This window comes from Aethalodelphis obliquidens, unplaced genomic scaffold (genome assembly GCF_003676395.1).
Source record: "Aethalodelphis obliquidens isolate GAN/ISIS:26980383/991018 unplaced genomic scaffold, ASM367639v1 scaffold69, whole genome shotgun sequence".
Lineage (NCBI taxonomy): Eukaryota > Metazoa > Chordata > Mammalia > Artiodactyla > Delphinidae > Aethalodelphis > Aethalodelphis obliquidens.
Genome location: NW_020838013.1, coordinates 9,799,928 through 9,824,907, shown reverse-complemented (window position 1 = coordinate 9,824,907; position 24,980 = coordinate 9,799,928). Strand labels below are relative to the sequence as shown.

General features: G+C 59.1%; 2 protein-coding genes and 1 long non-coding RNA gene across 14 annotated transcripts in view; 2 read left to right on the top strand and 1 right to left on the bottom strand.

The window, feature by feature from the left end:
• PTDSS2 (phosphatidylserine synthase 2) overlaps positions 1 to 14,724 on the top strand; it is a 29,792-nt gene extending 15,068 nt beyond the window's left edge. The window contains exons 4-12 of one of the 7 annotated variants that reach the window (XM_027090218.1): positions 4,172 to 4,239; positions 9,780 to 9,914; positions 10,155 to 10,205; positions 10,971 to 11,084; positions 11,213 to 11,331; positions 11,702 to 11,816; positions 11,889 to 12,034; positions 12,128 to 12,313; positions 12,434 to 13,208. In XM_027090218.1, the coding sequence (XP_026946019.1) occupies positions 4,172 to 4,239; positions 9,780 to 9,914; positions 10,155 to 10,205; positions 10,971 to 11,084; positions 11,213 to 11,331; positions 11,702 to 11,816; positions 11,889 to 12,034; positions 12,128 to 12,313; positions 12,434 to 12,593 (1,094 nt within the window). In that variant the 3' untranslated portion in view covers positions 12,594 to 13,208. Of the gene's footprint in view, positions 1 to 4,171; positions 4,240 to 9,779; positions 9,915 to 10,154; positions 10,206 to 10,970; positions 11,085 to 11,212; positions 11,332 to 11,701; positions 12,035 to 12,127; positions 12,314 to 12,433; positions 13,209 to 13,559 lie in introns of those variants that run through there. The other 6 variants (XR_003429422.1, XR_003429421.1, XR_003429420.1 and 3 more) reach the window with 6 other exon arrangements.
• RNH1 (ribonuclease/angiogenin inhibitor 1) lies at positions 14,688 to 22,683 on the bottom strand. 4 transcript variants are annotated; one of them, XM_027090211.1, is made up of 11 exons: positions 22,263 to 22,495; positions 20,272 to 20,385; positions 20,036 to 20,141; positions 17,290 to 17,460; positions 16,882 to 17,052; positions 16,263 to 16,433; positions 16,011 to 16,181; positions 15,748 to 15,918; positions 15,317 to 15,487; positions 14,985 to 15,155; positions 14,688 to 14,895 (listed from the first exon to the last, which is right to left on the bottom strand). In XM_027090211.1, the coding sequence occupies exons 1-11, from the start codon at positions 22,363 to 22,365 to the stop codon at positions 14,808 to 14,810; spliced, it is 1,608 nt and encodes a 535-aa protein (XP_026946012.1). In that variant the 5' UTR covers positions 22,366 to 22,495; the 3' UTR covers positions 14,688 to 14,807. The 4 variants fall into 4 exon arrangements, with proteins under 4 accessions (XP_026946012.1, XP_026946011.1, XP_026946014.1 ...); XM_027090210.1 differs by lacking the exon at positions 22,263 to 22,495 and adding an exon at positions 21,017 to 22,152 and having other exon boundaries at positions 20,300 to 20,385; XM_027090213.1 differs by lacking the exons at positions 20,272 to 20,385; positions 22,263 to 22,495 and adding an exon at positions 22,583 to 22,683.
• Positions 21,357 to 23,590, top strand: LOC113611358 (uncharacterized). 3 transcript variants are annotated; one of them, XR_003429423.1, is made up of 2 exons: positions 21,357 to 21,465; positions 23,112 to 23,590. It is a non-coding gene; the product is annotated as an uncharacterized LOC113611358 (long non-coding RNA). The 3 variants fall into 3 exon arrangements; XR_003429425.1 differs by lacking the exon at positions 21,357 to 21,465 and adding an exon at positions 22,284 to 22,382; XR_003429424.1 differs by lacking the exon at positions 21,357 to 21,465 and adding an exon at positions 22,565 to 22,871.
• The last annotated feature ends 1,390 nt before the right edge of the window (positions 23,591 to 24,980 follow it).

The window sequence follows — 24,980 nt, the reverse complement described above, 5'->3', positions numbered from 1 at the left end:
TGCTGCGTGTGAGTGTCCCGTCCCCCCTGGGGCCCCTCCCGGCTGGCCGGCTTCACCGCCACCTCGAAGCCCCTCCTCTTTGGGCGCTAGCCCCCGGGGACCCGCCCCCGCCCCCGCTCCTCCCCTGTCCCTGCCCTCTCTGTGCTAGTCAGAGGGGTCTCCCTGCAGGCGGAGGCGCCCGGGGCAGTCCAGTGCTCTTGGTGTGGCCTCGAGCTGGTGGTTGTGCCCCCCCGCTGTTGGGAGGCTCACAGGGCGCCATCCGCAGCCACCCCACCCACCCCGGAGTCGTGGGGCCTTCTGGCAACCCCTGGGACATCCCCTCACAGCTGGAGGGGCTCCAGCCTGTCCGGGCTCCAGCCTCCCCGAGGGGCCGGCTCCGGGGCAGGGGTGGTGAGTTTTCCTGAAGGGTCTCAATTTAGTAACGAGTTTCTATCTTATTAAGGGTGTGTATTTATCATAGAAAATTTGGAAAATACATAAAGTATTTTTAAATAAAGTATTTTTAAATATTTAAAATAAGGAAAATAACCACCGTTAAGATTTAATGAGTGTGTATGCGTGTATACGTACACAGGTGTAAAAACAAGAAGTTGGCATCATACTGTATGTGTGGTTTTGTATCATGCAGTATTCACCTCAGGCTTAACACATGCATACCCTTGTTAATTTTTCATTTGAGAACTGGACTTTTGATGGCTCCTTGTTTATCATCATTTGAATGTACTACCGTTGACTTAACCAGTCCTGTATGATCGTATACTTGGGGGTTTCCAATTTCGTGGCAATACACCAGGCTGTAGTGAATTTCCACATGTACACTTTTGTGTACCTGTCTGATTATCCATGGGACCAAAGGTCCAGGGGGCGTAGCAGATGAAGGGCATGAGCATTTGGGGCTCCTGATGGGTGCTACCCAGTTGCCCCCTAGAAGGGGCGTATCTGTTCAGGGGCCAGCGAGCCAGGGGTTGTGAGCGAGGCCCCCGGGGGCTCTGCCCCCTCAATGCCTGGTGGGGACGTTGGTGCTGGGTGAAGCCTGTATGGTCCCTGCCCCCGGGGCAGCGTGAGCTTCCTGAGCCGAAGGGCACGGCCCCCACTGGGGGTTGGGGAGGGGCTGCAGGACCTTCTCCACCGTCTCCACTGGTGTGGGCCCGTCCAATCTTGCCTCAGAAGGGCGTGGACTCTTAACCAGAGCAACGGAAAAGTGAGCTGAAGTGTCAGAACCACCAGAGTCACAGTGAGAAACCAGGTGTGTTCAGTGCTCGTCCGACAGACTTGGAAGGGAGAACAGGAGCTGCCGGAAGCTCCCCAGAGGCTGTCGGTGGGTGGGGGCGCAGCGAAGTTCTCGTGGGCACCCGGCCCTGGACGAGCCGCGAGCAGGACAGATAGGACCCTGCCCGCGTCATCCCGGGGCTTCAGCTTCAGGAAAGCTCCACGTGCGGCTCTGAGCGGTGTGAGTGTCAGGCCGGCTGCCCCTCTGGAGCGGGCAGTGCCGCAGTTTCCGAGCTGATGTTCTGAGCGTGGCTCTGCCTTTCCTGAGTTTGGTTGCTGTGCGCACACCCTGTTTCTCTGCCAGTCTCGGCTTAGTTCACGGGGGGACCTGCCCCAGAGCACCGTCCAGGTGGCTTGTTCACCTGGTAGTTGGCAGGAGGTCCTCAGCCTCTCAAATCAGGTTACGTGTGCACACTGGCAGGAACGGACTCCACAAAGGAGGCGCCCTGGGGTCTCTGCGTGCCTCCCGCCCTCCTCTGGGCCCGGCTCAGGTAGCCACAGGGGGAGCAGACAGCCGACCTGTGTGGGGCGTTGCTTTATTTGCAAACGAGTTGGCTGCAGCTCCAGCTGGGGCTGCCACTAAAGAGGCCCCCTTGCCCTCGTGAGCGGCTCCCTGCAGAAGCTGGAGTAGACGAGGACGTTGCAGGTGCTGCTGAGGTGGCCGGAGCTGCTGCTCGGGAAGAAGATACGAGTGCGGGTCTGGGAGCAGGGCAGCCCGTGCTCAGGAGCCTCCAGAGTGGCTGGCGGAGAGCCGTAGCTGCAGCAGGGTGTGGGGACCCTGGCCGTGGGGAGGGGCGAGGACCCGCTGGCCACTTGGGGGCGGCAGGCCTGGGTCCTGGTGGGCTCTGCGGGGTTCTAGTGGTGGGGAGTCTGAGCAGAGTGGGGGTGGCTGGGGCAGGGACAGCGCAGCCTTCATGGGAGGAGGCGGCCGTCCCCGCAGCTGGGCAGCCACACTCGGCCGCCCCAAGTCCCTGCTCCAGAGCCCTCGACCTGCTGCTGCAGCCTTGAACCAGGGAGAATTTTCCAGGTTTTTCCTGTCTTCAAGGGCACGAAGAATAAGCCTGTCACCTCAGCTGTTTACGTCCGTTGTCTCGGAACACGTTAGCCCACCTTCCCAAGAACTCAGCCACGTTTGTATTTCCTGCCCGTGCGAGGCTGGATTCTCGTCAGTCTCCGGGGCGGTTTTTCCCCCGGCAAGCGGGTTAGGCCCAAGGCCTGAGGGTGCCGGGCTGGCCCCGGAGCCTGGCGTGTGTGCAGTTCTCACCCTCTTCTGGCACAACAGGCCCCGCACCCCTGCCACTCACCTGCCCGGCTGCCTGTACCCTGGGTCCGCACTGAAGCGGGGGCGGGAGAGCACGTGGTGCTGTCACAGATCCTGGAATAGCTGTGGAAGAGCCGTGGCCAAGCCGTGTGTCTCCAGTTTGTGAGCACGGCTTGTTTTTTTAATTCAAGGTGAATTAGCTTTTAAAAGTAGGCTGGTGGTTTATTTTTTCTTTACAGACATAAGCATAGGGTAAGCAGATATCTTATTATTTATTTTATTATTTATTTATTTGTTTTTTAGCTGCGTTGGGTCTTCGTTGCTGCGCACGGGCTTTCTCTAGTTGCGGCGATCGGGGGCTATTCTTCGTTGCGGCACGCGGGCTTCTCGTTGCGGAGCACGGGCTCTAGGCGCACAGGCTTCAGTAGTTGTGGTCCGCGGGCTTCAGTAGTTGCAGCACGTGGGCTCGGTATTTGTGGCACGTGGGCTCTGGGGCAGGTGGGCTTCAGTAGTTGTGGCTCGCAGGCTCTAGAGCGCAGCCTCAGTAGTTGTGGCGCACGGGCTTAGTTGCTCTGCGGCATGTGGGATCTTCCCGGACCAGGGATCCAACCCATGTCCCCTGCATCGGCAGGCAGATTCTTTACCACTGCGCCACCAGGGAAGTGCCCTTAGGCATTTATTAAACAGGATTCTGAAGATTCTTGGAAGATAGAAGTTACCGTTGGCTTTTAGGACAGTTCTAGACCTTCCCCTTCCTGTTATCTCATCCCCCAGGGACTTGAGAGTATGGAAAGCAGATGGTGAGAGAGAGGAGTCCCGGCCAGTGAGAGGGGTTCTGAGGGACATGTTCGTTCTTTTTTCCACCTTTATTGAGATAGGATTGACACGTAACATAAGTTTAAGGTGTACCGTGTGATGATTTGATACATGGGTATTGCATACTCCAGTATGGTTAGTTAACCCCTCTGTCATCTCATGTAATCTCAACTTTTTGTGTGTGTGTGTGTGTGTGTGGTGAGAACATCTAAGATCAACTGTCTCAGCAACTTTAAAGTATATAATATAGAACCGCCAAGTGTAGTCACCGGAGGGACAGAAGTGCTGATTGAAACTTAAGACAGTTTCCTAAAACAAATTGGCATCCCAGGAATTCAGAGATGGTTTAATGTTGGGAAATGCGTTAATTTCATTCATCACATTAACACTAAAGAAAAAAATTGATCCTCGTAAATGCAGAAGAATACAGTTTTGTACGCATTCCTGATAGAAACACAACATACTGGAATTAAAAGGCTCTCTTAACGTGACGAAAGGTATCCACCAAAACCCTGCAAACTTACTTGATGGAGGTTAGAAGCATACCTAGGAAACACAAGACAAGGATGTTTGCTGTCACTGCTCGAATCTGGTGGTTTGCGGGCCTTCTGTGCTGCGGGAAAGATTAGGGACGGGAATGGAAGGGAAGGAAGGAAGAACAGTCAGAGAGAAACTGTGCTCAGCCCTGAGTTAGAGCTTGCTTCTGAAGTCTCTCCCAGGGACCTGAGGGCCCCGAGCAGAGGCCGCGCGGGAGCTGTGTGGGGCGGGGCCGCGGGCCGCAGGGCGGCGCCCCCTGATGCCGCTGTGTTCTCCGTGTCTGTACAGCCTACTGGAGGTTTTGGCTCTGCGTCAGTGTGGTCTACGAGCTGGTGCTCATCTTTATACTCTTCCAGGTAAGCGGGTCTCTTGGTTGGGTGAACTGTGAAAGTGGAGGTGGCACAGAAAGCTCTGCGTATCAGCCCCCAGGGCTCTGGTAGGAGGCTGGACCCCACCCGAAGGGGGCAGGGGCTGTAGGGGTGGGAAGGCGCCAGCCATCGCCTGCGGCAGGGTCTCCGTTCTCAGCGGGCCTGGACCTCTGGGCGCAGCTGCCGCGTGGCTGGGGGACGATGGGTTCAGACGTGGACGCCTGGCGGGCGCTCCAGATCTGAGCGGGGCTGAGCCCCTCGCAGGGGGCGCCCCTGACCCCGCAGCACAGGCGCTCTGAGTGGGCAGTGGGCCCGGGCCCAGTCGCCATGGGCCTCGCTTCTGGTTTTGCGGGTGACCGGCTGTGGCTTCGTGTGCTTTTCTCCCTCTGTCACACGTTCTGCAAGGGGGTTGGGGTGGAGGTTGGAAACTTAGCTCCTCAGTAAATCTTGGATCAGGATTTGTTGCCGCTAACATCTGTCTGACTGATACTCCTGTTCTGCTGGACTTATGGAGCTCGCCTTTGAGGGTGGTCTTCAGTATTCACATCTCAAAACAGTCAGCGATAGCTGAGTGATTGAGCGTCGCGTGGGAAGGTTTGCATTTCAGGTAGGCGTGCAGGGCTGGGAGCTGTAACACCTGTTTGTGTTTGTGTGGACACCACAGTTAGGCACAGAGCCCCAGCCCCCCTCGGGTGCCACCTCCGTGGCCCTGGCCTCACACTGGCCTTGCAGCCGCCATCTGTCCCTGAGTCACCGCCATTTGTCTCTTGGAAAGTCTCGTGTGAGTGGAGTTGTGCAGAGCGTGGCCTTCACTGCCTCTGAAACTCAACCAAGCCGTGCGCACCTACAGCCGGTCCTCTTTATCGTGGATGGGGTTCCTGGTGGAGGGACCGCCATCTGTCCATTCACTGGGGTTGTGTCTGGTTTGGGGCAGATGTGCGTGGAGCTGCTCTGAGCCTCAGGTACAGGCTCTTGTGTGGACCTGAGCTTTCATTTCTTGAGGGTGAACACTCTGGAGGGACTCCTGCGTCATAGGTTAGGTGTCTCACGCCCAGGGCAGCTGTGTCGCGCCAGCACCCTCTCTCATCCTTGGCAGTACTTGCCATCACCAGGGTCTTGTATTTTAGCCGGTGTCTCATGGATTTCATTGCATTTCTGGAGTGGCTGACGATGTTGACCAACCTCTCCTGCATATATGAGCCATGAAACAAACATCCTCCTCCTCGGTGAAGTGTTTATTTTTTGCCCTTTTTAAAAATCGGGTGGTTTGTTTTTGTAGTGTTGAGTTATGACAGCTTTTTATTTAGTGCTGGTTACAAGGTCCTTTGCTGGATGTGCTGGGCCTTCGTTCTTTAGCAGTGGCGGTCCTTATGTCTCTTCTTTTTGTGTTTTTGATGTCATATCTAAGACTTCTTTGTCCAACACCAATTTATTAAGATTTTCTCCTATACTTCCTTTTAAAACCTACCTGCTTTTATATTTTACACTGAGATTGCTTATTCATGTTGAATTTCTTTTTACATTTTGTTTTGGAACGATTGTAGATTCACAGGAAGTTGTGAACAGATTGTACAGGTCGGTCTTGTGTTGCTTCACCCAGGCCCTCAGTATTTTGCACAAATGTAGGACAGTATGTGTACCTGAAACTAGCATAATATTGTAAGTCAACTATACTTTAATTTAAAGTATACATATATATATATATAAGACAGTGTCAAACCAGGAAATTGATATCAATGCACTCCACAGAGTCTGTCACAGTTCAGTTTGACATGCATGTGTGCACACACACATGTGTATGTAGAATACTGTGCAGTTTTTTTGGTTTTATTGCAGTGTATTTAATTAAAAGTATTTTTTAACTATAGTAAAAAACATAACATAAAACTTACCATCTCAGCCATCTCTAGGCGCACAGGGCGGGGCACGAAGCACATTCACATGGTCGTGTTACCTTCCCCACCATCATCCCCAGAACGTTCCGTCTTCCCGAACGGACGCTCTGTCCCCATGAACACTCACTCCCCTCCCCTCCCCCAACCCTGGGCCCCACCGTCTCCTTTTCTGTCTCTGTGGATGTGACTCCTCCAGGGACCCCTAGGGAGTGGAATCAGACAGGATTAGTCCTTCTGTGACTGGATTATTTCACTGAGTGTGATGTCCTGAAGGTTCACCCTGTGTAGCCTGTGTCACAAGTTCCTTCCTTTTTAAGGCTCAGTAATGTTCCATTGTGTGTTTAAACCACATTTTGTGTATCCACTCAAATGGATGGACACTTGGGTTGCCTCCACCTTTTGGTGACTGTGAACGTGGGTGTGCGAGTATCTGTTCCAGTCCCTGCTTTCCATTCCTTTGAGGACATGCCTACAAGTGGGATTGCTGAGTAACTGTTTAACCTTTAGAGGAGCGCCAGACTATTCTGCACAGCGGCTGTACTCATTTTACAGTCCCTCCAACAGTGCCCAGGCTTCCAATTTCTCCATATTCTCACCAACACTTGTTATTTTCCTTTTGGGGGGGGCGGGGTGGTGAAGTGGTAAAATATCTCGTGGTTTTCCTTCTTTTTTTAAAAAAATAAATTTATTTATTTATTTCTGGCTGCGTTGGGTCTTTGTTGCTGCGCACAGGCTTTCTCTGGTTGTGGCGAGCAGGGGCTACTCTTCATTGCGGTGCGCGGGCTTCTCATTGCCGTGGCTTCTCTTGCTGCGGAGCACGGGCTGTAGGTGCACAGGCTCAGTATCTGTGGCACGTGGGCTCAGTAGTTGTGGCTCGTGGACTCTAGAGCGCAGGCTCAGTAGTTGTGGCGCACAGGCTTAGTTGCTCCGCAGCATGTGGGATCCTCCCGGACCAGGGCTCAAACCTGTGTCCCCCGCGTTGGCAGGCGGATTCCTAACCGCTGCACCACCAGGGGAGCCCCTGATGTGGTTTTGATTTGCATTTTCCTATCTTCTCCTGTGCTTGTTGGATGTTTGTATGTCTTTTTGGGAGATCAGCTTTTGTTCTGGTTGATTTTTTTAAATGGTTCATGTTTTGTTTTATTTATTTAAAATAAACTTCTTAATTTTAAGACACATTTACAGGATTGTGAAGTTAGTGCAGAGAGTTTCTTCACCCAGGGTCTCCTGTTATGAACATCTTACACTAATGTGACGCATTTGTTACAGTTAATCATTATTAACTAAAACCCACACTTCCTCTCAGGTTTTCCCCTCCTCTGCAGCACAGGACCCTCCCCTCACGTGGGTCTTTCATTTCTCTCAGCAACATTGTGTGGTTTTCGGAGTGTATGTTTGCACTTCCTTTGTTAAGTGTATTCCTGAGTATCTCACTCTTTCTGATGCTGTCCTGAGTGGGACCGTCTTGATTTCGTGTTGGTCTGCTGGTCACTGGCATCTGGACACGCAGCCTGCTTGCTCTGTCGGTCTGGGTCCTCTGTGCCTACTCACTCGTTCCCACAGCTCTGCTGCTGTTCGGGGGGTTCCTGAGGGGGTCTCTGTGCAGGAATAGGGGGAGTTCACTTCTTCCTTTCCAACCTGAGTGTCTGTCTGTCCGTCCCTGGCCTCACACTGTCCCCCACTTCTTAGCGGGGAGCCCTCAGCCCTCACCAGATGCCCCTTGTCAAAGGAGGAAGTTCCACTCTTCCTAATTTGTTGAGTGTTTTTTTCATGAGAGGGTATTAGATTTTGTTGGTTGGATGCTTTTCTGCATGAAATGAGATGATCACGTGGTTTTTTCCCTTTATTAACGTGACGTTTTGTGTTGATTCATTTTCTCATTTTGAACCAGCTTAGCATTCCTGGGATGAAGCCCGCTTGGCCGTGGTGTGTGGCCTTCTGTATACGCTGCTGGATTCACTTTGCTGGTATTCTGTTGAGGATTGTTGCATCCATGTTCATAAGAGACACTGCCTGTAGTTTGCCTGGAATGTCTTTTTCTGATTTTGGTATCAGGGTTGCTGGGGGTTTGTCTGGTGTTTCTGTCGTGATTTGACACATGATTCTGACCTTCGGTGCTGACCCCGACCCCCTGGCAGAGGTGTGTCTGTCGGGTCCCCTCCACGCCTCGCCCTCGGGAGGGAGGCCCCCTGCGGAGTGCGCGGAGGCAGCTCCGTAATCCGATGGGAAACCTTCTGTGTGGGAGGTTTGTCTCTTCTCTCTGACTCACTGACGTGTTCGGTCATTTCTTACATCAGCGCAGACTCGTGGGTAGGTATCTACGTTATCCTTTGGGTTACAATTCAGTACTTGATTGGTTGCTGCCCCTGTTCCAGCCTCGGCTGCTGGGAGCTTTCCCATACCCCACCTACGTGGGTCCTTGGTGTTTTGTTTTGGGTTTCTGAGCACCTCCCTCCTTTCTGGTGCTAGAAGAAAGATTCCATCTTGGAATCTGCCGTTTCTCCAGGGAGCCTGGTTCCTTTATTGGAGAATGAATGCTCTTAGGAACCAAGATGTGGGCTCTCTCGGCCAGCAGCGCGGAGCCCTGTGGGTCCTGACCAGTGAGTCTGCAGACATAAATGGCCGGTTCTGGGAGGCCCCCCTGCCCAGGCTGCTGTCCTCTCCCAGAGCCATGTCACGAGGGGTCAGTCGGCCTCCCTGGCCTTTGCTGGAGTGGAAGTTCATGGTCTGGCCCTCTGGGCTTGGGTGACAAGCTCTCAGCTGGGACCGCAGCTGACTTCCTTGGGTCACGTCAGCCCTCAGATGCCCTGAGACAGAGACTCGTTACAGTGCTGTTTTCCGCTTCTCTGAGGGTTGAGTGTCCAGGGATCTGAGCCCCTACTGACCTGGCTCCGGAGCAGAGCCCGTGGGGCCATCCTGACTCAGGAACACAGCGGTGTCGCCCTCAGATCCCGTGTGACCAGGGCACACGTGGCGGGGAGGGTTCAGTTGTTCGTGGTGTCACCTCAGTCATGTGACAAGATGCAGGTCTGAGTGTCATCTGTCCACACACCCCACGGACCGCGTCTCGTCACCCCAGCCTAGAGCCTCTTCCCCGCTGTGCCCTTTCGCTGGTACTCGGGGCAGGAGCGAGGGGACAGGGTCCTGATGACGGGTGTCCCAGGGTGCCTCCTGTGGACCAAAGGCCCCAGCTGGCAGCCAGCGGGGGCCTGAAGGGAGGAATGGGGGGGTCCTCTTCTGCCAGGGTGCGCCCCCAAAAGCCCACTTTGTGCCGAGGCTGGAGGGCTGTTTGGCTAACGCTGGCGTCTGGGAGAGGCTGTCCGGGCGCCGCCTGGAGAAGTGTGTCCCACTGTGCTGTTCCTCGGTGTGGGGTCTGGACCCCGAACCGGACGTAGGGAGGAGAGGTGGGGAGACTGGTGATCTGAGCACCTTCCCACGGGAGGTGCCCCTGCGACGCCACGTGGTGTTGTCCTGGGGTCCCATGGGGGCGTGAGGACATCCTCGGACTTGGCACATCCCCGCTCTGCCCGGCTGAAGTGGGGGCGATGCCGAGACAGTGCTTCCCCTCGCGGTTGGTGGGTGCTGTCTGCGCACCCCAAACCCTGCCCCACTGACATGCCGCCGCCCTTGCAGACCGTCCAGGACGGCCGCCAGTTTCTGAAGTATGTAGACCCCAGGTTGGGGGTCCCACTGCCGGAGAGGGACTACGGGGGAAACTGCCTCATCTATGATGCCGACAACAAGACCGACCCCTTCCACAATGTCTGGGTAGGTGCCCGGAGGGGGACGGCCGGCCTCATGACATGGGGGCCCCACCACCTCCCACGCGGGAAGCTCGGCGCTGCCCCAGGCATGGATGCTTCTGGGACCCGAGTCACTCTGGACTGGATGGGATGAGGGTACCAGGGGCCATGCCGCCCACACGCGGGGATGCCTCTGGCTGCGGCGGGGCCCCTTCCCAGCTCACGATGGTGGACCGAGCGTGAGGCCTGCCTCTGTGCCCCACAGGACAAGCTGGACGGCTTTGTGCCCGCACACTTCATCGGCTGGTACCTGAAGGTAGGCACCTCCTCGTTGGGCGGGGTACCTGGTTTCGGAGCCGCCCTGAACTCTGGGCCATTTTCCAGCCGTGCGGTGGGTTGCGGCCGCGGTGCAGGACAGGCGGGCTGCCGAGCTGGGGGGGTGCCTGACCCAACCTTGCATGTCCTGGGCGTTGCGGTGGCCGCTGGAGAGCAAAGGGGAGAGACCCACGGGGGGCCCCCGGCCCCCATCCCACCCAGCCCTGGGCATCCTCAGGCCTGGACACACGAGTCGTCGACATACCTGCAAGTTGCCTCAAAGTCTTTTTTTTTTTTTAATAAATTTATTTATTTAATTTATTTATTTTTGGCTGCGTTGGGTCTTCGTTGCTGCACGTGGGCTTCCTCTAGTTGTGGCGAGCGGGGGCTGCTCTTCGTTGCGGTGCGCGGGCTTCTTGTTGCGGTGGCTTCTCTTGTTGCGGAGCACGGGCTCTAGGCACGCGGGCTTCAGTAGTTGTGGCTCACGGGCTCTAGAGCACAGGCTCAGTAGCTGTGGCGCACGGGCTTAGTTGCTCCGCAGCATGTGGGATCTTCCCGGACCAGGGCTCGAACCCGTGTCCCCTGCATTGGCAGGTGGATTCTTAACCACTGCACCACCAGGGGAGCCCTCAAAGTCTTAACTTGGGGCGGCTGGAGCCACAGCTGCCCTGCCGCCGTGCCCCGCCTGAGGGCAGTGGGGCGGGGGTAGGGGCGGGCTGTCCTTGGGGGATCCCGCCCTGGGGGCTGACGTCCTGGCGGCCCGCAGACCCTGATGATCCGTGACTGGTGGATGTGCACGATCGTGAGCGTGATGTTTGAGTTCCTGGAGTACAGCCTGGAGCATCAGCTGCCCAACTTCAGCGAGTGCTGGTGGGACCACGTAAGTGCCGCCCTCTGCGTCCCGGCCACAGCGGGGGGCGGCGGGCGGCACGGGGTCCCCTCAGCCAGGGCCGTGCGACCTGGGGGCCTGTGGCACCCACCTCCCTCCCACCTGGCTCCCGCCCCCAGTGGATCATGGACGTGCTCGTCTGCAACGGGCTGGGCATCTACTGCGGCATGAAGACTCTCGAGTGGCTGTCCCTAAAGACGTACAAGTGGCAGGGCCTCTGGAACATTCCGACCTACAAGTACGTCTAGAGAGCAGCCCTGCTCCGCACAGGCCTTGACCCCAGTGTGGGGCCTGCAGGCCCACCCCCCCCCGCGAGGTCCTTTCGTGAGGTGCTACAGGCGAGGATCTTGCCTCTGTAAACTCCACCGAGGATGTGACCCTGGGTGCTGCCCTCGTGGCGGCCGGGACGTCAGCCCGTCCCCATCCAGCCGGCTCCTCTTACTCCCTGCTGGCCCTTCTCGGGATCGTCCCTTCCCAGCCGCCTCCCTCTGTGAAGAAGTAGAGAAACAGTCCAGGAAAAGACCTGGGGGGCCGGGGGGTGGGTGGCGCGGGCCGGGGTCGAGTGTGCCTGGTGGGCGTTGCCCTGGGCTGACGGGCCGTGGTTCCAGGGGCAAAATGAAGAGGATCGTCTTCCAGTTCACGCCCTACAGCTGGGTCCGCTTCGAGTGGAAGCCAGCCTCCAGCCTGCGCCGCTGGCTGGCCGTGTGCGGCATCATCCTGGTGGTAAGGCCTGTGGCCTCCTGCATGCCCCTGCCCTCCCCGCCCCGGGCGCCCTCCACCCTCCTCTGCCCCCAGTTTCTCTTGGCAGAGCTGAACACCTTCTACCTGAAGTTTGTGCTGTGGATGCCCCCCGAGCACTACCTGGTCCTCCTGCGGCTAGTCTTCTTTGTCAACGTGGGCGGCGTGGCCATGCGGGAGATCTACGACTTCATGGACGACCCGTGAGGGCCAGGGTGGGGCCTGGGCCGTGGAGGGGGGGGGCGCGGGGGCGGGGCGCTCTCGAGCCTCACCCCTGCACCCGCCTCCCTCTGCAGGAAGCTCCACAAGAAGCTGGGCCAGCAGGCCTGGCTGGTGGCAGCCATCACCGTCACGGAGCTGCTCATCGTGGTGAAGTACGACCCGCACACGCTCACGCTGTCCCTGCCTTTCTACATCGCCCAGTGCTGGACGCTCGGCTCCGTGCTCGCCCTCACCTGGACCGTCTGGCGCTTCTTCCTGCGGTGAGCGCCGTGGCCCCGGTGGTCCTGCCTGCCCACCCCAGGCTCTGAGCTCCCCTGCGGGGCAGTGTCCAGGGACCTCCGTGGGCCAGCCAGTGGTGACGCAGCCCCCGCTGTCCCCAGGGACATCACCCTGAGGTACAAGGAGACACGGCGGCAGAAGCAGCAGGGCAGGGACGACCAGGGCAGGGCGGACGGCAGCGTGGACGGGCGCCCACCAGGGCCCGACGACCCCTCGGGGCCCGAGGAGGCCGAGAGGGAGGGGGTGCCAGCACCGCACTGACGCTGTGGCTGGGCCTGCAGAGCCCAGGCCCGGCGCCCTCCGCCCTCTGCGGTTCCCGCCAGGAGCCTTCCAGCAGGCCTCAGCCCTCAAGGTTCTATCTCCCTTTTCTCCCGCGTGCACGGTGGGGTGGGGCGCGCACGTGTGTGTGGTGTGTGCACACGTGTCGGTGCGTGTGTGTGTGCACGTGTGCTCCTGAGGCCCTGGGGCTCGCCCTGGGCCGGCTGGTCCCCCTTCTGTGCAGTCAGCCTGCCGCCTTGGCCACCCCGAGCCTTGGTGCCCAGACGGCCCAGCCCAGGCAGCAGCGTCTTGGTGCCCCTCTCTGCTCCCTGGGCCCCGCCGGTCCCCCACGACCTTCTGGCGGCACGTGTGAAGGACAGTCGTCCAGGGACGCCCTGGCGTGGCTGGGAAAGGGCAGATCCGCTTCCTCGGGAGCTTCCATCTGACCCTCCAACCTGGAGGTGCATGCACAGGGCTGCCCGCACATCGACTCAGAGACTCCAAGGCCTGGTGCCCGCCGTCAGGAGGGTGGGTCGTGAGGGAGGGTCTCTGTGGCCCAGGGTTGAGGTCACCCCCACGAGCAAACAGAACAAATAAAAGCCACGGTGACGGCCTGCAGCTCCGCAGCTCCTCGCTGCCCCTCGCCCCTGCCCCACCCTGTGCCGCCCAGAGGGCAGCTGGGAGCCACTTGGGCTGGACACCTATCCTGGCAGACGACCAGAGGGCACGAGGGTCGCCGGCGCCTCCTGCTGCATCCGCCCCTCGGGCCGGTCCCAGGGAGCTAGTTCTGGGCGGGGTGTGGGTGACGGCACACTGTCTTCAGGCTTCACACGCACCGGCGAAGGGAAGCGCCCTGATTTCCGAGCAAGGGTGACACTCCCGACCTTCCCAAGGGCAGGGCCTCTCAGAGCGCCAGGGCCTTGGTGGTGGACTTGTTTCCTTAGTTTATTTTCCCGTAACTATTTCTAGGGAGAATTTCAAACCTAGGGCGGCGGTTGTGAGGACGGACAGCGGCGTGCCTGTGCCCCCACCCCACCCTCTGCTCTTGCGTTGTGCTGTTGAGCTGAGTTTCTCAGCCTCTGGCTTCCGTGGGCTTCCTCACGTCAGGGGTGTGACCCGGGGCCTCAGTGTGCCCCACCCCACCTGCTGCTGTCCGAGTGTCACCTTTGATCTGGGTTTAGGGCCGACGCCTGTCCCAACACTGCGGGAGACACCAAGCGTCCTGTCTGCCCACCTCCACCCGGGGTTCTCGGCGTCACAGGGTTCAGTCGCTCTGGTCCCAGATTACCTCATTCCTGTGGCCTGTGCTCTCCCTGCAGGGCTGGAGGCCCGTGTTGCTCACTGGTCCCAGGCGTGGCCCCCACGAGCGGTTTCTGGCCCACGGTGGGTGCAGGTTCCCCTGGAGCGTCTCCCGGGTCCACCCAGTCCTCCACAAATCCTGCTCTCTTCTGGGGGCCCTGGGTACCTTCAGGGCTTCGTCGTGATGGCAGGAAGTTACTGCCCAGGCGCCGACCCTCTGAAAGCTGCCCAGCGTCACACCTTGATCGTGCTGCTCAGGACAGGTCACCCCTACGCTGTCCGCCCACGGCCAGACGAGGCCAGTGAGACGGAGCAGACCCTGCCCTTACGTCCACAGGGCTCCAGCCTCCACCAGGAGAGCACTCGGGAGCCAGCCGTCGGCAGGCTCGGCCAGGCCCTGGGAGCAGCTCCCAGCCGGGCTTTCCGGCCCACACACAGGAGGTCCGAGCACGCTGCCAGCCAATGACCAACGCTGCTGGCCAAGGTGAGCCAGGCCCCGAGGCCAGGGGCCACGTTCTGGTGCCCCTTAGTGCAGGCGGGATGCCGTCCTCACAGACCCGAGGCAGGGAAGGCCTGTAGGACGGGGTGGCCTACGAGGCCGCAAGGAGCAGGACCCCGCCAGCACCTGGGGAGCTCAGACCGGACCCCCACGGAGGACCCCGCTGGGCGCAGCCGCCACCAGGCCCGGACCCCCGACTTGACTTGCCTAAGGCTGCTACGTCTGTGGTGCTCACGAAAACATCACCCCCTTGACACCAGAGCCTCGTGGGGACCACGAGAACAGACAAAGACCCCTCCTGCCAGAAAAGCGTTTTAATAAAGTGCCTAAAATGCTCTCCCAAAAATAAGCTGATTTAAGCTCTTCTCTCGGTTAAAGCCAGGACTCCTCGTGGGAGGAGGGCCGTCTGGGGAGGGGCGTCAGAAGATGATCCGCAAGCCGGGCTTGCTCCCCTCCAGGGCCTGCAGGCGCTCCTCCACCACCTCCGTCCAGTAGATGTCGTACAGGCTGCAGGGGGGGAGGGGGTGAGGTAGCAGCAACACCCCCCACCCCGCCCCGTGTGCCTCGCCTGTCCCCCGCACCCCAGGGCCACTCACACCAGCTGCTCCAGGGCGCAGCCGGGCTGCTCCAGGCTGCCCAGCAGCTGCAGGACGCCGGCGTCACCCAGGCCGTTGTTGCTCAGGTCCAGCTCGCGCAGGCTGCGATTGGTCAGCAGGAGCGAGGCCAGGCCTCCACAGGCGCCGTCTGTCACGTCACAGTCCCCCAGCCTGGGCGGAGGGCAGGGCCGAGGTCAGGTGGAGGGTGCGCCCCCAGGTGGCTGTGCAACCAGGGCCCAGGCCCTGATCATGGAGCGCGAGGGGGCGGGTTTGAGTCTTAGCTGTCCCCACCCTCAGCCCGGGCGGACGGGGCGCCCCCCGAGCAGGCTCACCAGAGCACCCTCAGTGTGGCGCCGGGCTGGCACAGGGCCTGGCACAGGGCTTGGACGCCCGAGTCACCCAGCTGGTTGTTGCTCAGCTGCAGCTCCAGGAGACACTTGTTCTGGGTCAGCATCGAGCCGAAGTGGTGGCAGCAGGCGGCCGTGAGGCTGCAGGACTTCACCCTGCGGGCGGCAGACGGGGACTGGGGCCACCGTGGCCCACGCCACTGGGGTGCCCCGGGAGGGCCCTGGGGATCTGAGCGCCAGCGCCCCGCCCCCGCCACCGAGTCTCTGCCTGTCTTCAGTGGCTCCACCTCGGCGCACACCCCCCCCGCCCCCCGAGGGCACCTGCACCTCGCCAGCCCCCGGCGCTGGCCCCCCCGGGCCACCCAGGATCCTCTGCATGGGCCCTCCCATCCCCTGGTGCCACGCAGCCCCCTCACCACAGGGACTCCAGCTGGCAGCCCGGCTGCAGCAGGCTGTCGCACAGCAGCCGGGCGCTCTCGTCACCCAGACTGTTGCCCGCCAGACTCAGCTCCTTCAGGGTCTCCTTGGCCTGGAGGATGCGGCAGAGGTCTCTGCAGCCACTGGCGGTGATGTCACACTCCCAGAGCCTACAGAGGTGAGTCCCCCGTCAGCACAGAGAGGCTCCCAACGCGTCCTGCCACCCCCAAGTTTTTGTCTGCCCAGCCGGAGGCCAGCTCACCAGAGGGTCTTGAGCTGGGAGCCGGGGCTCAGCAGCCCAGGGCACAGCTCCGCGATGCCTGCATCGCCCAGCGGGTTGCTGCCCAGGTCCAGCTCGTTCAGCGAGGCCTGGGAGGCCACGATCCCACACAGGTCCTTACAGTTGGCCGGCGTGAGGCCGCAGTTCTCCAGCCTGGGGGCACGAGAGGCGCTAGGAGCTGGGGCGCCCCCCCCCAGCCCCCGCCCTGCCCCCCAGCCCCAGCCCGGAGCTTACTTGAGTGCCTCCAACTGGCAGGCGGAGTCCGCCAGGCCCCGGCACAGCTCCCGGATGCCAGCCTCGCCCAGGTCATTATTGCTCACCATGAGCTCCTTCAGGTCCCGTGTGGCCCTGAGCACCGCGGCCAGGGGCTCACAGGCCGCGGCCGTCAGGTTGCAGTACTCCAGCCTGGGGGCGGGCGGGCAGTCAGCCCCTCGGCTGCAGGAATGCGGCTTGGCCCAGGGGGCACCGGTCTGGGTCTCCTTTCCCACCCCAGCCATGAGGCCTGCGGAGACCGGACGGCTGCCTGGCGGTGACAGCACGGCAGTGGCCGAGGGGCCATCTCCCTGGGTGGCGGGTGCCCAGAGACCCAGGAGAAAGACACCCAGCCCGAGCTGGGGCTTTCCGGCTTGGCTTCCTCCCTCTGTGGCTGACCCCGTCTGTGTGCTCACTCGGGGTCACAGGCCAGCTGCCAGCTGCTTTCAGAGGCCACAACCCCAGCCTCAGGGAAGAGCCCCTCCTCGAAGCTCCCTGCAGCCGATGAGCTGGGGAGGGGGCTTGCCCAGGGCAGACAGCCGAAACCCAGGGGACGGGTGGGTGCGGGCACCTCAGGGCCCCGGGTGGGGTGCACACTCACTGCAGCTTCTCCAGGTGGCACTGCGGGTCCAGGAGCCCCTCGCAGAGCAGCTGCAGGCCGGCGTCACCCAGCGGGTTGTCGCTGAGGTGCAGCTCCCGCAGGGTGGACAGGGAGCGCAGCACGCCAGGCAGGACCCCGCAGCCGGCCTCCGTCAGGCAGCAGTTCTGGAGGCTGGACACACGTGGCCGTCAGCGGGCCCCACGAGCCGGCTGCGGCTCCCACGCAAGACGAGCCACCCTCCATCTGCCGGAGCCCAAGCAAGGCGGACACAGAACTGCCGCCACCACACACATCCCCACGGGGGAGGCCAGGCAGCCGGCCTTGCAGGAGGAGATGCGGGGTGGGGGCCGCGAGAGGGCTCAGGTGTGCCTCAGGGCCCAGAGCCCAGGAGTGACCGGCATGGCTCACCTGAGCTTCTGGATCTTGCAGGTGGGGCTCTGCAGGCCCTGGAGCACCAGGTGCACGCCGCCGTCGCCCAGCTCATTGGTGCGGAGGCTGAGCTCCGTCAGGGAGGGGTTGGCCCGGAGCGCGGAACCGATGTCCTTGCACCGCACCTCCGTGAGGCCACAGTCGTCCAGCCTGCAGACAGACACTCAGTCACTTCACACAGCAGGCTGTGACCCATTCTTGGGCCAAGAACTCGACGAGGTGGGTCACAACCAACACATCTTAAAATGAAAGAGAAAAAGCGCGTGGATCGTCTCGTAAAAACTGTTAAGATACTGGCACCTATATGGACGCGTATCTCCGCATCTTCCCCGGGACACGGTCAGGGGGCACAAGTGCCCCTCCACCCCCAGGAGAGAAACCAAACCTGGAGGCGGCAGCTCGAGGGCAGAGCCCGGCTGAAGAGGCTCGGAGAGGCCAGCGTGGAACGTGCCAAACCCTGACCCAGGATCACGTCCACCGATTAAGTGAACCACTGAGTCAATACAGGTGGAAGGAAAGCCAGCTCTTCCTCAGAGAATGACAAGTGATAAATGTGGAAGGAATGAAAAAATTAAAAACCCCAGTGAGGCAGAGTCCCAGGAACACTTCAGGCCAAAAACCCACCAACAGCTGCGACGATCAACAGGCAAAAAGTCCGAGCAGAAACAGGATGTGAGCAGAGTCTGAAGGGGTGTCACGCCGAGAAGTGGCAGGCACCCGCATCAGGTGGTCACGGCGACCATTAGGAGTGACCACATGGCACCGCTGTGACAACACCTCCCACGATACGATACGCCAGGCAGGACACAACGTCATTTCTGTGTTGTCTGTGGCCAAAACGTGTGACTCGACCCTGAGAAGACGCCAGAGGCCCTTTCACCTGAGCCCGAGTGAGCGGACCCCAGAGGCAGGCGGCCAAGGACAAGGCGGGACGGAGGGACCATCACAGACAGGAGGGGCCGTGGAGACGTGGCGATGATGCCGTGGCGGGTCCCGCACGAGCCGGGAACAGGAGAGGACACGCACGGAAAAGCCAGTGACATGAGTCAAGGCGGCCGTGTTGGGCTCTTCGCTTTGACCAGTGCCCCAGGCGACGGGGCACGGGGGACCCTGCACTGTCTTTGTGACTCTTCCATAAACCTTCCATAAAACTATTCCATAAAACTATTTCAAGTAAGTTCAAAAGAAGAAAGATAAGCAGGGACTTGAGGACACAGGGAGGGGAAGGGTAAGCTGGGACAAAGTGAGAGAGTGGCATGGACATATATACACTACCAAACGTAAAACCGATAGCTAGTGGGAAGCAGCCATATAGCACAGGGAGATCAGCTCGGTGCTTTGTGACCACCCAGAGGGGTGGGATAGGGAGGGTGGGAGGGAGGGAGACGCAAGAGGGAAGAGATATGGGAACATATATATATGTACAACTGATTCACTTTGTTATAAAGCAGAAACTGTAAAGCAATTATACTCCAATGAAGGTGTTAAAAAAAAAAAGTAAAATGACACATGTAAGAAGCTATTTATTATAGCATTGTTTATAATAACAAAAGGTTAGAAGCAATTAATTGCTTTGGAACCCTAATAAGAAAAAAAAGTGGCTCTAAATGCCTGGGTAAGATTTCCAAAATAGATTAAGGGAAAAAGGAAGGTTATACAACAAAGTGAAGCCTACGCTGCTATTGCTATTTGTCTAAAACCGAGGGGAAAAGAATTGGAAATCTGCTAACCTCGCCCTTGCCGCTCCGCCGCACACGCCGTACTTCGGAGAGCTCACCATTCCTCAGTGTACCCTTCGGGCACTGCACCTTCTTAAACGCTGTTCCCACTGCTCTTCCTCCCAGCCCTCGCCTTCCTGCTGGCCCTTCCCAAGATACTCACGCGTATACACATGCTTCCTTGTATTAGAAACACAAATGGCATACTGTGCATGCTGTTCTGCAGTTTTTTTACTTAATACACACTTGCACATCAAGGGCTGTCTCATGCTATTTTATAACCGTATACTTCTCCACTGAACAGATATATCATAACTGATTTAATCAGTCCCCTATTAATGGATATTTCCATTGTTTCCTATCTTTTGCTATTAAAAATAATGCTGTAATGAACATTCTTGTGCATATGTTATTTCACATTATATCTACGGAATTATACCTGGGGGCTAAATTCTTAGAAACAAGGGTAGTTGATGCAGAGGGCAACAGAGTGGACTGGGCACAGGAGTAAGACTTTTCACTGTATTCCCTTTTGTGTCTTTTTGATTTTGTACCATATGTCTTACCTATTCAAAAATAAAATATTTTTAAATCCAAAAAAACAAAAGATAAGCAGGCAGGCACTCATCTCTTGCTCGTGAGCCCTGAGGAACCTGCGGGTTTGAGGGCCTCAACAGCAGAAGTCAGCCTGGACTTGGATTCCCAGCCCGCAGCCCGGCAGGGGCAGAGGACAGGCAGTGCCCACAAGAGCTGGCTGTGGCGACTGCATTTCCAGGGGAAGGGGACGAGCAGAGGAGACCCTGGGCCAGGTTGCTCTGCCCACCAGGCCTGGGCCAGAATGGGTTTACATTCAAACGGTTGGAACAAAATACAAAAGGAGTCACATTTTATGCCACGTGAAAATCATACAAAATTTACATCACGCTTCTGTAAGTGAAGTGACCTGGGAGCACCCCTCACCCCCTGCGGGGTGATGACCCCGGGGACGCAGGCACGGCTGGTCCTACCTGACCACCTCGTACTGCTGGATCAGAGGCAGGAGCTCTGTCCACCGGGCGTCACTCAGCTGCTCACACTGGATGTCGAGCTTCATGGTGGGAGGCGAGGTGTTGCCTAGACACAGGCAGGGGAGAAGGAGAGGATTTCAGCCAAACTCTCAAGGTCTGACAGGCCAGAGATCCAGTGGACGGAAGACGTCCAAACAGGACCCCAGGGGACATTCCAGGAGAAGCCACAGCCTCACCGCCTGCTTTGTTTCCCTTCTTCAGCACCTTTATCCACATCAGCCTCCAGAAGCAGAAATGGGAGAGGGCTCCCGGGCAAAGACTGCCACGGACCGCAGAGCTGGGGGACGTGGCTGCGGGGACAGAGGCTGCTCTCACCCCCCAGCCTCCTGGGCACCTCCCACCCGAGGAAGGGGAGACCGGCGCTCACCGCCCGAAGCCCTGCCTCTGCCTTGCCAGCAAGGACAGGTGGCGGGGGGCGGGGAGAGGTGGCGCCTGTGGGCCCGGACAGTGTGCAGACCCCAGCCAGGAGGGCGCAGGGGCCCCAATCTGTGACTTCTCCCCTCCGAGAACAGGAAGGCAGCGCACAGCCCCACCTGGCCGGCATCCACAAAGCCAGATGCACCCAGGATGCCAGCACCTAAGGCCTCACTGCCCTGAAGCAGCCCTGTCAGGTGGTCAGCCGGCAGTTCCTGAGGGGTACCAGCCACAAGCGCCCTGGCCAGGACAGAGAAGGCGGGGCGGGGACCCCAGGTCCAGCGACCTGCGCGCCGGATGGTGCCTTCATGGGTGGCCGCCCGGGGCGCCTGTTTCCATGAGCCCCTTCTGGGCCTGGGACTCTGGACAGGGCACGTCCTCTGCCCAACCCCGGCTCAGCCCAGGGACCAGCCCACAAAGAAGCCAGTCCACCAAGCAGGCTGAGAAAAGAGGGAGGCCTCTGGCCAGCAGGTCTGGGATGGGAGGTCACAGGCCCTGAAGCCTCACCAGGGCCACACACAGCGCCTGAACAAATGAGTAACCAGAGCCCCGGGCGGGTGCCGACTGTGGCCCTGAAGGGGGGGCCAGCAGGAGAGGAACCCAGCAGCAGCTGTGAGCTGGGGGGTGCCCGGGAGTGGGGCAGGTAGCGGGCTTTCAGTCAAGAGCAACAGGAAGTTCAGTAAACACCCACGCCTGGAAGCCATGCCTTTCCAGGTCTCTGGAGACAGGATGACTCAGACCCATGTGAGGTTCCCGGTTCCCCGAAACCCCCAGATTCCTGAGAACAATGCTTCACTCATGTTTGTGTCCGTGCCTGGCACAGCCCCGGCCTTGCTGAAGAGGGCATGCTCCCTGCCGGGCCCCGGCTGGTTCAAGCCCACAGCGGGGAGGAGGGCCAGCCCAGGCAAAGGCTCTAGGTACATTCCTCCTGGGAGGCCCCTGGTGCCAATGATCAGGTAAGATTCGGATTCGCGTGTTCATGTCCCAGCAGAGAGGCCTACTAAGAAACTGAGGCGAGGGCACGGGTAACTGGCCACTTCCCGTACCATCCCAGGGAAGGGCCATCCCAGGGAGAGACCGCCCAGCCCACTGGCCAGAGCACGTGAGCAAAACCAGGCCTGCCACCCACCCCCAGCCCAGGGTGTGGCCACCCAAACCCTGACTCAGAACCCTCAGTCATCGCGAGAGAGGGATCAGGGGGAGGGGCCCCTGAGGATCTCCAGCCCCGACACCGCTCCCCCCGGCTGCTCCCTCCCAGAATCCAGTGTGACATTAGGGGACTCGCCTCTCCAGAGTAGGAAACTGATACCCGGCAGCTGCGCCCCCCAAGCCCCCAGACTTGACTAGACCCAGAGTATCCCTTTGGTTGGCCTGCGGGCGTCTTAGCCTCCAGAGGACACGGATCCCTTTGAGAACCCATGTAAAAGTGTTAACATCCCGCAAAGATGCCGCGTGTACAGCCTTCCTCACAAGCCCCCAGTTACGGTGCCTGATCTGGACAGGAACAAGCACATGTCCGGCCCACGGCCTCCCTGGCAATCAGGACCCCCCACCAGCTGGGCTGCTCCCCAGGCCCCAAGTTGCGGATCTCACAAACGGCCCCTAATTAATGCTTCCAAGTGCGGGGACAGGGCGCTGCGCAAGACCGCGCCGGAAGCCAGGAGTTGCGTCTTCTCCGCCTCAGTATCCGGCCCGGGCCTTCCCTGGAGCGGTGCCCGCGGCCCGCCCCCCGCTACCGGCGCAGCTTGGTTACCTCTGCGAGGCGCGGGGGGTGGCGGGAGGCAGGGGCGCGCCGGGGTCCGCGCGGAGCAGCCCGCCGCCGCCGCCGCCCTCCACGCCCGCCCGAGGCTCCGCATGTGTCCGGGGGTCGGAGGTCAGCGCGGAGTCGGGCCGGGGCCTCTCCAGGGAGAGGCGGGCCGCTCAAAAGCGCGGAGAGGGCTCCCCGCGCCCCCGGCCCCCGCACTTTCTCGGGTCCGGGGACCGTCCGCCACGCGGTCAGCGGCTGGGGGACCCCCAAAACGCCGCGCCCCCCTCGCCGGCCCGCTCCCGCTCGGTCCCGACCCCGGACCTCACCTCTTGGGCCTCCACAGCAGACCAGAGAGCAGAGCTGCGTCTTCCGCCCGGGCAGGGGGTGGGGTCACGTCCTGGGGCGGGGCCTTGGAGAGTGGGGGCCGGGCGGGCCCAGAGCCCCGCGCCAGGTCGCCCTCGCCCACCGAACCCCGGCTGGAGGACACTAGACCCTGGGAAGGGCCCGCCCGACATCCCTCCATCCCTTCCCGGCTTGGCCCCGGGTCTTTTTCTGAGACGCGCGCCGAGCCAGCGCCCACAGCTAAGCCTTCGCCGCTTTCCGCTGAACTCTGGGGTAAAAGTTGACGTCCCAGTTTGATTTTCCACTTTGTCGCCCAGAACGGGGGCAGGCCACCTTGCGGGGAGGGGGCGTCAGGCGGAGATGCGGGCGCAGGCGCGGGGAGCCCCGACCACCCCCAAGGAGACAGAGGCCGTCGGGGCTTTCTCTGCGCCCTCCCACCAGCAGGCAGGACGTGGGAGTTTCCCAAAGCACAGAAATCGAATATCTGAGACACTTCTTTTTGCTGCCACACAGGAAAAGATGGAAACTATCTGTCTTGGCTGTGATGAAATGCGTCAGTGTGTAAGCAGATACGGTAGGTTTCCTGGGAGAGAGAACCAGGCATGGCTTTCTTAACAGAAGCCATTTTTTGGCCTAAGCCGTTTTGTGATCTAAGCTGGGCCACAATGCTTTGCCCTTGAACAGGTCTCAGTAATTGATGATCTTAAGGGAACAAAAGAACGCAGAAACAAACGACTGTAATCAGACAAGAGAAGTAACAACAGCAAAAATAATGTTCCAGTTGTAAAGACTCCCGGTTCTGTTTCAATGGTGACGATTAGCCTGAAGCCGCAACCACCAGACCTACCGGAATCTAAGGGGTGAAGATGACCTTTTCTGACCCTCCTGACTTCAATCAAATGAACCCAGGACTCTGCGGGGAGACACTGCTTTGGAGAAGATCCCCAGTGTTCCCCTTACTTGCAGCCAGAAATAAACCCTTCCTTTCCGGATCTGTGGCTTGGCTGTGTCTTTTGGCTCAACACTCACCACAAGGCGAAACGTCTTTCGGGTAACAAGCGTGGCATCTGGCTTATGTAAAACACTACACACCCCTGCATTTCTGTGTATCGATCAAGAGGAATATTCATGCATGAGCTTAGGAGACATGTTCAAAATGTCTTTTTGCAGCATTTTGCAACTGTCCAAACCTGGAAACAATCTAAATGTCTACCAGTAGGAAGATGGTTAAAGGCTTCATAACACACCTGTTTTGCGCCCCTCTTGGCCTAGCCATAACCAGTGTCGTGGCTGGACTTGCCCTTGTGATTGCAAGGCAGCCTTCAACAAAGACCATTAGGAAGCTTTGGGAAAAAAAAAAGGTTTATTACTCACATGTGTTGGAATGCACATGGCATACCTGGGGCCACAGAGCGAGGTGGGGAGGGGGCGGGGGGTTGGGGGCAGGCGGCTAGGGTTCTGCTTTAACTGGAGTCAAGGTTGGCGGCCTAGGGTTTCGCAGGCTCACTATTGGTAAACTTAAAACATCAGAGCTGGGGCTTCCCTGGTGGTGCAGTGGTTGGGAGTCCGCCTGCCGATGCAGGGGACACGGGTTCATGCCCCGGTCCGGGAAGATCCCACACACCGCAGAACAGCTAGGCCCGTGAGCCATGGCCGCTGAGCCTGCACGTCCGGAGCCTGTGCTCCGCAACAGGAGAGGCCACAACAGTGAGAGTCCCGCGTACAGCAAAAAAAAAAAAACAAAAAAAACAAAAAAACATCAGAGCTGGAATTTACAGCAGCAGAAGAGAAAAGCACATGTGGCCCAGATGGTCAGTTATTGAAACCAACCAAGATCTCTAAATTTAACAAAGGAACCTCAGGGAGCTGACCAGTTGCCTGGGGGCTGGTTCGTTGTGGGAATAAAGGAAGGGTTACTCAACTTGGGGAGAATATCAGGCGGGGCCAGTCCTTGCTTGTGTAGTTTGTAAGGGGTCAGGGCCACCAACGTGGGGCCAGGGGTCCTGGAGAGACCAGTGGCTTCACAGGTTTGGGCCCCCAAGGCACAGACACCCACCCCCGCACGACACCATGAGCTCCCGCAGAGCAAGTGCAAGTTGACAAGTTGTCGAGTGAAGACAGTGCGCAGCTCTCCCCCACCCTGATGCAGGAGGATGAGCGTGGTGCTGGGTTTCTGGCAGAAACTCCTGCAGGCTGGGGTGGGTGAGGATGCAGCAGGGAGAGGGGAGGGGGCAGAAAGAGGCCTCTGGGTGCACTGGCATGCCAACCAACTTTAACATGATTTTTATCACAGGAGCAGTATGTGCTTTTTGTAGAAAAACCAGAAGAGATAAAAAAAAAAGGCCCAGGAATGCCCATCTTCCAGAGACAAATGATCTGACA

Excerpts from the sequence above, each read along its gene's own strand:
- RNH1 (XM_027090210.1), bottom strand. The coding sequence starts at position 21,213 with ATGGCTTCCAGGCGTGGGTGTTTACTGAACTTCCTGTTGCTCTTGACT. Across the intron at positions 20,142-20,299 it reads GGAGGCTGATGTGGATAAAG|GCAACACCTCGCCTCCCACC; the intron begins GTGCTGAAGAAG and ends GCCTGTGTCTAG. Across the intron at positions 15,156-15,316 it reads GCCACACTGAGGGTGCTCTG|GCTGGGGGACTGTGACGTGA; the intron begins GTGAGCCTGCTC and ends CCCTCCGCCCAG.